Source organism: Epargyreus clarus, unplaced genomic scaffold (assembly GCF_041222505.1).
Source record: "Epargyreus clarus isolate Ecla_fem2 unplaced genomic scaffold, WU_Ecla_fem_2.2 ptg000008l, whole genome shotgun sequence".
In the NCBI taxonomy this organism is placed as follows: domain Eukaryota; kingdom Metazoa; phylum Arthropoda; class Insecta; order Lepidoptera; family Hesperiidae; genus Epargyreus; species Epargyreus clarus.
Genome location: NW_027332216.1, coordinates 14,869,410 through 14,882,872, shown reverse-complemented (window position 1 = coordinate 14,882,872; position 13,463 = coordinate 14,869,410). Strand labels below are relative to the sequence as shown.

The following is a 13,463-nucleotide window of genomic DNA, read 5'->3' as shown; positions in this document are numbered from 1 at the left end:
ATCGGACATAAATAAAATATTGGCTGGTCAATTGGAAACCTTTACTGCATTCACTAAAGATCAAACCAGCGGGTGACCAAACCAGTTACGATATCCGATAAAATCCGTAAAAACAAGCCAAGTTCAAATGAAAATAAAAATGTTCAATTTATTGTAATCGATTTTGTAAAACTGCCGTAATTATTATACTAAATATTCGAGTTCCGCTTTACAAATTTATGACGAGTCTCGCATTTTGAGAATCCGAAAATTAATTAAAGGATGAAACGTGTTGCAATAATGTTTATAAAATGTGATACGGGGCTTATGAAATAAATAATGTCATTAATACAGATGCGGTTTATAAAAAAGGTTTTCATTTCTTATTTAGTTATTTTACGAAATTAATTTTCGAAAATCATCTCATTACGCACTTGGTTATAATTCGTGTACATCGTATTATGTAGAATATATAAGATGGTTTTAGCTGTCGATCATGTGATCATTGTAAATGTTTTAGGTTCAGTAAAGGTATACCTATTAACGTAGGTTACTTATAAAATAACTTTACATAATAGAAATGATTCGATTTAATAAAATTGTCGAATCACCAGTTTCAATTTACCAAAATTTACTACTAAATATTTAATATCAGGTATATTAGAGAGTAGGTATATGAGAGAAATTTTAATTTTAACAAAATCATAACTAAGCACCCAAATTTAAACCTATTAAAAATAATCACTTCAACTTGACATTTTCTCTGCCGTGCACCTACATGTAAACAAGTACAGTAAGTGGTTCCTAGAACGTTCAGCGTACTATGTGATAAATGTTTCTATTTCGCAACGCTGGTGATGGGCAGCAATTAACAACTTGTGACAAATTCCTGTACGCAGTTAAATAGATATTAAATATTTTAGATTTCAGGTTGTATGTAAGGAAATTCTGAATACTAAGTTAAATGACCGATTTGTAGAGGAAACTTCGGTCGTAAAATGTTATTAGTATATTAATTTGATTTCACAAAATATATTTGGTTGCCTTTACTGATTATAAATAGATACTCTTAGATATCTTTAAGGTACGAAAGTGAATAATGGAATTTGCGGTTAATGATTACATCTTTAGGATTAAGTTAGACAACCCTATATAATTCTACAATTTCTTTACATCTCTATGCGAACGCTACTGTGCTGCGTTGCAACTGCTATGAGACAAAAATAGGTAAGATTATCGTTTAATCATGAAATTTGTAAGCATTTAAATCGTATATTTATTAGTAAACATATCTTAAGTACTTAAATTATTACGTGATAGCAAAAACTTAAGAAAACTCGCCAGTAATAGCTAGTGTAATTTAAAATTGTAATGACATTCAAAACCCAGATAGAGGCTTACTAATTAGAAACACGGAATGCAGTTTGTGCCAGGAAGTATTCAAGTAGTCGATAAAAATCTTGCTTATAACTCTTATGATTAATTTTAATTTATTTGACGTTTTAAATATTAAAATTTCAACACATATTAAAAATTATCGAAAGGTATAGTCCGCCCCCAACTGCTAGTCCGCTCTGAAGTAGTTGCTAGGAGGTGTAGTCATACAATTTACTATGGCGACGTGATTCATTTCTATATTCATAGCGGACTAGCAGTTTTACGTGGACTATACATTTTACTTCTTTGTAATACATTTTTCCTTCTTTTGCGATGGGTGGGTATTTATAATATGTCGATTTTTACCCGACTGCGAATGATAATGCTATTGAATGTATGTATGTCACATTCTTTGGCAAGCCCTGCAGGTCAAACAGATTGACGGATTTAAACATGAGGTGTCGTTGGATTCGTCTAAATTGTGAGAGTGACAGTGTGAGTGGCTACATCTTTTTGAACTACTCGATTTTTTAGTTATTATAGTTAACTAGCTGACCCGGCAAACGTCGTGTTGCCATATAAATAAAAATGTTAAGGGTGAACAACCCTTATCACTTAGGGGTATGAAAAAAGATAGTAGCCGATTCTCAGACCTACTGAATATGCATATAAATTTTGGAGGAAATCGGTAAAGCCGTTTCAGAGGAGTACGGTTACTAAGATTGTGACACGAGAATTTTATATATAAGATATTTACTCATCAGGATGTTGGCTATGTAGTGACGTCACTCGGCTGTCAATTACGAAAGACAAGATATTTTAAAAGATACAGCTATTTAAACGTAGGGCATATGGTCGAACGGCGTCGGCTTTTATGACCCATAATAATTCTACGGCCAAATACTGTTAGAACTCCACATACGTATACTTGACGTACTTGTTAAACGAGATTTCTACATTCCTGTTATCGTGTTGAAATATATGTCGGATAACAGCTGTAATATCTTCGTCGTCGTCCACACGGGTCTCTTCTCAGAATAAGAAGTAGGTCATAGTCCATCGCGCTGGCCATATGCGAATTGGTAGACTTCACATACCTTTGAGGTTTTTTATAAATTTCTTAGGTAGGTATACACTCGTTGCAGGCGGCAAGAGTGGGAGCTCGAACCGTCCAGCAGCAACCCCGGGAAGGACGACGGTATGTGTGGTCGCATGCCGTCGTAAGCACCAGGTAGTGTGGGAGGAGCCAAAAGTGCTCCCCCAGGGCAGAGCCCGATCGGGGCATCGCGCTTGAAGGACTCCGTTTGTGTTCCCTCGGAGATCCCGGAGTTCTCCAACAAGCGTTGAGGACGGCCACCGGGGGGGGGTTTTAGTGCGGTAAGAATCCCACATAACCCGACGTCGCTCCCACGTCGTCGGGTACCTTTTGAAGGTTTCCCCCTCGTAAACAAAAAAAAAAAGGTAGGTATACACCTATATAGGTATATATAGGTTTTCTCACGATGTTTTCCTTTACCGTTTAAGCAAGTGATCATTAATTTTTAATACGGTCATAACTTTGAAAAATCAGAGCTGCGTGCCAAATCCTATTTGACCCTCGGACCCCTCGATCGAGAGGCCGAGTTTCAACCACTCACTATTACTGCTCAATTACTAATATCCACTTACCCAGTAAGTTGTTTCAGTTTAGCGGCAGCCTGCATAGTCGCGTAGCCGTACCGGGAATACTTGGCTATGTCTTCAGAGGGCGCGTTGAAGGCTGCTACGTAACGCGCTGGGTTCTTGTCGTCCAGCCAGAGTCCTGGGGAACCATGATTTAATTGGTATTTTTGAAGGATACAAATATGAACTTATACTTATTTGTGTCATTGACGTAACGCTGCTACATTCTGATATGAAAGGTGTTGTAATATAGGTTTCATGAACATATTATTTTATTTCTAAGTAAGGCGTTTTGTCGTTTATATGCCGATAATTGCAGATTACTTTACAAACCTGAATACAGCATCGCTACACTAATAGCACGGAATTGAGCATCAAAGATTTCCATTAGATTTATATTTTTAAAATCAAGAGCAACACATTTGCTTCTAGTAATGAGATTTAATTAGCATAGGTGAACTTGAATAATGTAGAATGGTGGCAGTATTTCATATTGAAAGAATAAAAGTATTTCTTGAATAATTTTAATACTTTTCTTAAATTCCCGCTCAAAATAAAACTCAAACGTCAAGACGCGTTCTTTTTATTTTTTATGCAAACTCATACAATCGTACCAGCCAGTGACTATATAAATGAGATTATTATTATAAAAATAACACGTCATGAAAATAACAAAATAATTAATTAAAATAGTTCTATAATAAAATCATTTGAATAGACTTCTAACAATATTTATTTGTTTACCTTCGATCATGAATGGTTCCTATATAACCATATAGGAATTCAATCAATCTTTATAATAAAATTTTTTAAGTTAGCCACTCACCCATAGAGTATAATTTCGGTTCCAGAACTGTGTAGAGCTCGTGCATCTTCTGCATTCCATACTCAGCCGCCTCTAAAATATTCTGGTGTCCATTCGTCGATAAGTTTGAATCCATCTTCTTTTCTAAGCTAGCATTATTGTAGTCAGTATTATCTGTTTCTATTTGAAAATCATCATAGCCAAGAGTATCATTTACTTCTCTTTTTATATTCGAACTGTTATTAGATAGTGTAACATTACTTTTATCGCAATATTTCACGACTACGGTTGATATATTTTTCGTCTCAGAAAATGTTTGATTCTTATTTTGATTCCTTTCGATTATTGTCACACTGTGCAACTCTTTGTTGATCGAACTGTTCAACATAGGCATAATTTGCTTCAAAACTTCTAAAATTTTGTTCGAAGAAGAATTATTAATTGTTGTGTTATTAGGTTCTACTGTTAATATTTCTACGTATTCGCTTTTATTCATATCATTTTTGATATTTTTTGTGTTGTCTAATTGCATCGCATCATCGCGTTTCGTAATTTTTATTTTTGTTGTGACGTTTTTGGGTTTATGTACATCAATTCTGTCTTCTATACCACTCTTAATCTGATTAACTACTTTTCTATTATTATTATTATGCATTGTTTTATTTCTTTTTGGCACATTTAATATTATTGCTTCATTTAGTGAAGATTCCTTTGCACTTTCTTCAGCTGTTATATTTTCTTTTATCCTCTTTATAGAAGCTATTATATCATTCACTAGCTCTTCTTGAATCAATTTACTAGTATTATTCTCAGTTGAAGTAAAATTCTTTATTGAATTAAGGAATAATTTAGTGCGGTCATCGTCATTAACATAAATACTATCAGATGTTTTATTATTAATTTTGAAAATGTCTTCAATTATCCTAGTAAAAGGGCAGTTATGTGATTTTTCTATGGAAGTCCCATTTTTATTTATAGACGACACGACGTCGAACGTAACTACCAATATGAAGATGTATTTGTATCTGTAAAGAGCAAAATTGAGTTCCCATGATAAATTATCATGTTATCCTTATCAGGTGACTAAATATTTGTATACACACCGCCATACATAAATAAATAAACTACTTAAAAAATAACGAATGTATAAGCAAAACTTACACAATTACATACAATTATTTTTGATCTATAACAGCTGTATTCAATGCTGTTATCAGGAGATTTAAAGTGCTGCTATATTCTAGTTTGAGGGGTGTGGCAAGGGAGGGAGAAACTTATAAGAGTCACAGTAATCAAGAATGACCGAACTCTGGTAGGATTAGAATCCTATTTGAACTTGATTTCAATTAATCACGTCCATGAGAAGAAGTTATAATTTACTCGGAAGTGAACTACATTTTGTCATTTGAATTTTAATATAATAATAATAAGACTGAACCGGGTCAAATAGGATTGCAATCTCCAGGGTTTTACCGCGTACCTAGTCGATGTGAAAACTTTGCAGAGGATTTTCCCCGACGCTAAATTAAATCAAACATGCTGTCCAAAATAGTTCCAAAACGCGCTTTAATTCGGAGTTGGCAATGCTTTCTTTTGGTATTGCTGATCCAAAAAATCTGTCTAAGTACCTTTTTAGGTTTTTTGAATACAATAGCTACCGCGGCCCATTGACATTCAAATATCTAACGTAATCACATCAAACACCGTTTAACGTGAAAGTTAGCTTTCAATTTCCAAAATACACATACACGGACATTAAACAATTATCGACTACTCGTTTGTAAACGATTTAAGTGGGTTTTTGTACTTTTGCCAAGAGTCCGTTTATATGGAAGCCTATCGCTAATACTTGAAACATTTCTTCTCATTCTTTTTGAAAGGTGGTAGAACCCTTTGCGGTTTGATTCCCGCGGCATCACTGCCACACCTATTTCTCTCAAATAACATCACAGTTAAGCGCTATTGTATTCTTTTTTTAAGTGTGTGGTGAGGAGACATTCTTTTTGAGGCATTGTAACTTAGTCCTCAGGGGTAGCGGCGCATTTGCTGCCGTCCTCAGATAGGAATCACGTAGAATATCAGCTAGGCTGATAATAGGTTCAAAGTTGCAGAGTTAAATTTTACGTCAATTCGGTGTATTTTGCAAAAGGTTCTAGTTTAGATTCCTGTTTGCGCAGACCTTTAAATAATGTATACATTTCTGTTAAGTGTACTTTAGTTATAGTTTTAATAGATAACAGAAAAGCAAATAAGTCACTACATAACCGATTTCTTTTTACTCATTATGTAAGTTAACGCGAATTATTTTCTCCACAAGAGAATGCCAACTATGCCAGTTTAGAAATAAGGAAATCCTGAAGTGAAGTAATACGCACTTTAAAGGAAATGCCGCCATTTTTGTTTATTCACGACTCAGACTATAAAAAGTAGACTAAGCCAATGTAAACAAAATATTGAAGCATACATGTGTATATGTATGTAAAAAATTCTCACAAATAGCTATAAAACACAACACGCAAATTTTATACAATATTTAATGCTTTGTATAAAATAAATAAGTGGCATCGGGCACTCACGAATTATACTTGTACTAGTCATAGATTAGTAAAGATACTTCGCCACCTTGAAATTGAATGAAGCCACAAATGGCTTATTATAGTAAGTTCTTTTTTTGAATTATTGACATATAAAAACATTTTTAGAGAATATTTACGAATAAATAACTAATACTGCGTAATTTACAATTACAATGTACAATTTACATAATAAATAAATAATTATTTCAAATATTTTAGGGACATTTTAGCACGGAGACGTGGCAAAACTTTTTTACGCAACTATTTGAATTCTCAAAACTGGGTACATTTTCTTGTTAGGAGTGAGTAATCTTGACTAATCTATGGTACTAGTATTAACTTAAAAAGTTCATATCTTATAAAAAGGTCATAGTCATCAAACAACTCGGTACCTATTGATATTGTGCTACAATGTACAAAATTGTGCTTCAAAACAACGTTATCTTTCTTTTTTGGTCTGAGTAAAGTGGTAAGAACTATGAATAAGTTTTTATGTAATTGAATAAGTAAACTATGTATAACTAAGTGGACTCCCACTTGATGTGAAATGGTTTCTACTGATGAAATTCTGTGATTAAATCTAAATAGATCCGGGGCTACCCCTGAGGACTTAATTTTAACATGTTGGATAAATATGTATATCTCCCTTACCACACCCTTCAAAGGAACACTGCAGCGCTTAATACTGCTGTTAATCTGTATAAATAAGTGTGGCACTTTAGGAGTCGAAATCCATAGTCTTTCCAACTTCAAAATTAATAAAATCGTATCCATAGGTACACTGCTCTTAAAAAAGTAATAAATAAGCCTTACCTTACGTTATTTATTACTTGAATTATATGTTGTTTTTAAACTTAAGAATTAATAAAAATGTTATAATGAAGGTAGATCCCCCACAACATACTAGTAGTTTATGCTTTCATTCTATTATGACGCAAAAGGAATTACTCGTAGACTACCAAATTTCTAAAATATATATTAAAAATAATAATTTCTAAAAAATATAAATACCATTGGCGATACAAACCTTATCACTTCCATGGTTGAAATTAGATTACAGAGACAAATACATTATTTTTAATCTCCAATCAACAGTTGTTAATTATCTTCAATAAACAGTTTATAAGCTGTGCACAAAACCCGCGCGATTTTGAACGTGGAACGCAACTGATTTGAATTTGAATCTCTTCGTCCCACGAAAAAGTAAACACGTTTAATTTAGGGATTTGGAATCCTGATTTTTGGCGCAACGATTTGTTTTTTTTTTTACTTTTTTTATAATTTAGGGAGTTACTGGCAATGTTCCCGCGTGATGGAGTGTTGCCAGGCGCGCGAGGACTAACTCTTACATAACGTGGCTGTGGAGTACTGTTATGTTGCCTCGCTCGAGCGATGATCTTTAGTTCGCGTGCTTGTTTTGTAGCGAAATGAGCTTTCTTGACCGCTTTTTTGTTACAACTAACGGAACGAATTTGAAGTTGTAGGGTTGTTCGTTGAGCGCTGTCATGAACAAACTTTGACGTTTTGGCGCTCAATGATTCAATACGTCACTAGGGATGTATGCCCTTAAGATTAACTAAATCTTTTGTACCTAAAGCAGTTTAGCATCATTTTAGAAATGACGAAAATGCTATCCTAAAATCCTTATTCTAATGGAAAAATGTACCTACAGCTCAAAGATATATTACCAAAAATGTCATTGCTACAGCTGATGTCATGTAATATCTGCTGCCTATCAATTATGACAGAATATTTACTGTAAATCAATCACAGATGTGTATTTTATTTCTTGGAATTAAGAGAACGCTTCATTCCTTCAATAAATTTCAGCCTTCAACCCTTACCTATAATTCAGAAATGGGCGTAGTGGTAGCATGGCCTCACTGCACTTACACAGAGTAACCTAACCTAACCTAACCTACCATATTTCTTGTCAACGTTAGTGCTAGAATTATTATATGTGTGACATCTTTTAAATAAATATAAAAGGCACCCAAAGGATATCAGCATATCTGAGAGCATTCGATATCCGATTCTAAATAATTTAATAATTTTTTTATTTATCTGAAATTCGCATCGGTGTGACAGCATTCCGATCAGCGGCCATATCATTAGATATCTGGCCGATGTCGGACCGGACGCGAGCGATTTGAGGCTCGGTTAAAGACCTTAACCATGTGGCCCACAACGTATGGGTAAATAACAAAAGATAGTTTGAAATAGTAGAACCTTTTGAGGTCTGACTTGGAGGTATCGCCGCCATACCTCGATCTGCTTAATAAAACAGTGTTTGATGTGAAGCATATTTATCTGAGACCATCCAACTTAGACTTAAGGGGTAGCAACAGCTCTGTGGCCGATATTAAGTAGGACTCTTATCTTATCTTATCTTATCTGGGGACGATGACAGATGTCCATGGACGGCAGTAGCCACTTATCATCAGGTGGACCACAACTGATGGTAAGTGTCTGAGAGCGAATATTTTGTATTGGTTTCGTTAATATAGCTGTTACTTCGTTCGTGGACAGCAGGACAAGTGTCTTAACGTGTGAAAAAAAAAACGCAATTATTGTGATAATGGCTTTCAAATACGAAAATACAGGGGTTTTTCCTTTAAATTGAGATTGAATTCAAGTGTTTAATTCTGTTTGAGTATTATATAAAAACATGGGGATAGGCGCAAGTGTATGTAGGATTTCAAGACAAGTGTGTATTTAGGATTTCGGGGGTGGATAATTTATAGATTTATATTTAAGAAACGATTGTCATATTTTTAGCTCCAAAATAAAACAACCCAATTCTTTCTTACACTGGGATGAGTTTCCTTTATATTTGATTACCCCAATATTGCGATTTGTGGTGGTAGAACTCTCTGTGGTTCGACTCAAGCGTCACCACCGAGACATTCCAGCTTAGACCACAGGGGGATGAGTGACCGACCTTAGGTAGGAAACTAATCTTATCTAGGGTTTAATACACAGGTCCATGGGCTGCAGTAGCGACTTACCTTTAGGTCGACTGCAGCTCCTCTTCTAATCCTAAATTATAAAAGAAAGGTTTCGTTTAAAAATATATCGTTACTTTTGCATTGAAGTATAATTTTATTTAAAAAGCTCTTCAAAGTTACAGTCTGCCTCAGGCATTATTAAATTTTGCAAGTATCTGGGTGCCTAATTGTGGTCCGGTTAAAGACCTTATGATCTAAACAATCTGAACGATTGTTATTGAATCGACAGACGTTTTTTTTATATCTGAATCATCTGATTCTAAACTGGTTTGACTGGACACGAGTGGACTATACCGACTTTATAGCCTAGAATTTCCGCCTCCTACAATCAATAATATTTATTAAAATAACATCAATTGAAATCTAGATTTTTTAAAACAGTTGTATTAAGTACTTCTGTGTTCTGCTGGCTGACGGACTGACTTACATATGAGACGAACATCTTAATCCTTAAGGGTAGGAACATCTGTGGCCGATATCAGGTAGAACATGTTATGTACAGGCTTTCACATCTGGCGAAATGATTCCACCGTAGCGCAGAACTGCCCGTTTCTCGCTAGAAATAGGTATGGGTAGAAATGATACCTCTTTGGTTGAATCATTCTAATTCTACCTCCTTTCAAAATTCCTATACAGGCCATATGGACAAAATATGTTGTACACTTTCATATGACATTAAAGAAGCAAGAAAACATATAGTCTAACTGATGAGAAGTGGTTACTGCTAAATCAACCCTAAATAAAATAAGTACACCTCCCCTAACGCAGACCACAGCAGCTTGACACTGATTTTATTAGGCAGAAATAGATGTGGCGGTGGTGCCTCCGAAGTAGAACAAAGCAATTTACAACACCTATCTTTATATATATATTCCTATGTGCGTGTCTATGTCACTGAACTCCTCCTAAACGACTGGACTGATTTTGATGAAATTTGTTGTGTGTGTTCAAGGGGACTTGAGAATGGTTTAGATTCACAATTTCGTCCGTGGGAAAAGGTTTTATAAATTAATTTTTATTTTTTTATTTACAAATTTGTGTACACAGAAACATAACTTAGAAATAGAGCATTAAAAAGAAATGTAGTACAAAGGACTATTAATTCGTAAGTAGTTATAGAATCGGAAACTATGTGTTTGATCAAGTGATGATCTATAGCAAATAGCCCACGAGGGCTTGGGAGTTGGTAAGACCAATTTTCGATAGATGGCACCACTGTCATTCCAATGCAGGTACAAATTTTCCGTTTTATGTATGTCATATATATATTTATATAAAATAAATGATTTTTCATTCAAAATCGTTCAATATCATTAAACCTGCATGTTTTTGTAGTTAAAATTAAGTGGTACTGTAAATGCAATCGGCCTCAAAGGTCTATTTCTGTCGCCATGATTACATGTGATGGCGCGCAGTGGTCACCGCGGCCACTCATTACACGAGCCGCCTGCAACCATCGAACACTTATGTTTAATTCAATGCATCATATGTTTTTGCATTTCATTTTGTGTCAATTTCATGGATTGACTATTATTGCAACATGTCCTTAGATAGGTTATGTGCGTGCGTGCGTGCGTGCGTGCGTGCGTGTGTGTGTGTGTGTGTGTGTGTGTGTGTGTGTGTGTGTGTGTGTGTGTGTGTGTGTGTGTGTGTGTGTGTGTGTGTGTGTGTGTGTGTGTGTGAGTGTGTGAGTGTGTGTGTTTGTAGAGGTGTTCCGAATTTAGCGAAGATAGGATAGAAAACACACCTGTATTTGTTTCATAGAAAAGTAAGTAATGATCTTCATCAAATTATTATTTTTGGTTTTACTGCTGGGCACAGATTCTCTACCAGAACGGCATGTAGTCTAGGTACACGGAAATTGATAATTTTGTTTCGATGCTTTTTTCGATACTATTCATGAGTCCGGTACGGTGTTCCATAACGATTTGTTTTACAAATCTCTAAATCATGTAGGTCTTGTCACGTTGTTTTCCTTCACCGTAAGTAAATGATAATTCATTTGAAATAAGCTAGCTAAAAATCACAGGCTCGTGTGCGTACACGCACGATATAATTCAAAAATCATAGTTTTGTGTCTGGGATTCAAACCCCCGTCCTCAAACGAGAATCCGAATTTCAAACCATTAGGCTATCACCACTTTCAACGTTGCAAATTACACTTACCTTTCTTTAAGCCATGTTGCAAATTATATCATAAGTCCTTACACAGCCTATGGTGGTATGAAGGCTGTATTGCGTGCGCGTGCGTGAGCTGCCTATTTCATTAGTGGCGTGACCCTACCCTCTATTTTTATGGCTTACTTATTGGCACTGGGCTGATTACATAGAGCCTTAATTGCTTAATCTATAGTGCCGAGTTTTTCTATCTAAGTGTATAGCTAATGACCTGTTATAAATAATCTTAACTGAGTTTTGGCTACAAAATTTCGGAAGTGAATGTTTTCTTTCTACATTGTCGAATTTTCGAACCGTGTTAAGAAAATAAATTGGCCAAGTGCAACTTGAGCTCGGACATGGAGGGTTCCGTACCACCAAAATATTCATATTTTTTATTTTTAGTATTTGTAGTATAGTAGTAAATGCATTGTGAAAATTTGAACTATCTAGATTGTACGAGGTAGATAGTGCGAAAAACGTCTAAAAATTGTTATTTCTTGTATGGCGTCTCTCATTTTTTTTTAGTATTATATGTTATAGCGGCATACTCCGTAATAATTAGATATAGAGCACTGTGACAGACGGACAGATAGCCAGACGGACGGACAGCGGAGGCTTAGTAATAGGGTTCCGTTTTTACCATTTGGGTACGGAATTATAAAAACGTGTTAGGTAGTACATTAATAAAATATTTGAACATAATCCTGCCGTAGTCGAACGTAGATGAACGCAGTCCTGCTTTATTCTACAGTGGGTCATAGATTAGTAAAGATACTTCGCCGCCTTGAAATTGAATGAAGCCACAAACGGCTTATTAGTAAGTTCTTTTTTTGAATTCTTGACAAATAAAACATTTTTAGAGAAAATTTACGAATAAATAACTAATACTGCGTAATTTACATAATAAATAAATAATTATTTCAAATATTTTAGGGACATTTTAGCACGGAGACGTGGCAAAACTTTTTTACGCAACTATTTCAATTCTCAAAACTGGGTACATTTTCTTGTTAGGAGTGAGTAATCTTTACTAATCTATGCAGTGGGTACTCATATCCAGATATCCGTAGATATATGCGCATAACCTTAACAATGTAACTTTTAACTAGCGATGCTGGCTAACTCCCTTAGTTAGTACTACTTATGAAGGCTAAAAGGCTTTAGACCATTGTAAAGCGGTGAGAGCAGAATTTCTGTGTAAAATTTCATATAATAGTATTTACAATTACTCCACTGCATTGAAGCACTGCTATGCTCCGCTTTGGTGGATGTGGTACCTATATAGGATACCTGAGGAGTTTCAACTTAGTCATCAGGCTCAGTCAATGCATATGCGACCAACTTCGCCTTGTAGTATTAGTGTAGTGCTGGGCTTACCACACTCTTTGAACCAGAACACCGAGAATGCCACTAGGCATTAAGTTCGCCCTTTGTAACCTCTATATTTACAATAAAGTTTTAATAAACTCTTTTTGTATTCTTGTAAATCTAGGCAGAAATAGGTGGTGTCTCTGTATTGGGACCACAGAGGGTTCTACATCTTAAATTTATATTATTAAAGTCTTGGTCCATGAAGGTGCAAGTACGTATTTAGGTGCGTACGTACCTCTCTATATGTTGTTTTTACAGAATTAGTTTTATGTTTCCATATTATTATATCTGGTTCGTATAAATAGGTATATTGCTCAGATATGTAGCATCCAGTGCTTTCTAAACTAGGACAAATCCGGCAAAGCAGGAAGTGCAGTCGTCCTAAGATTTCTTAAGAAGCCCTATTAAAACTTCTGAGTACTTCGTCTCTATTTTTTTGTTTTTTGTTTAAGTTCAAAATAATAATAATGTTATAATACAAGACAATAAGAAAGTACGTGTGTAACTAAGAATAAAAATAATAAG

General features: G+C 35.0%; 1 protein-coding gene across 1 annotated transcript in view; it reads right to left on the bottom strand.

The window, feature by feature from the left end:
* LOC140744197 (uncharacterized) overlaps window positions 1–7,841 on the bottom strand; it is a 41,607-nt gene extending 33,766 nt beyond the window's left edge. Inside the window, exons 1-3 of the mRNA XM_073075692.1 lie at window positions 7,427–7,841; window positions 3,845–4,848; window positions 3,025–3,157 (exon numbers count right to left, since the gene is read on the bottom strand). Of these exons, the coding sequence (XP_072931793.1) occupies window positions 3,025–3,157; window positions 3,845–4,848; window positions 7,427–7,440 (1,151 nt within the window). The 5' untranslated portion in view covers window positions 7,441–7,841. The remainder of the gene's footprint in view (window positions 1–3,024; window positions 3,158–3,844; window positions 4,849–7,426) is intronic.
* Window positions 7,842–13,463: the final 5,622 nt, after the last annotated feature.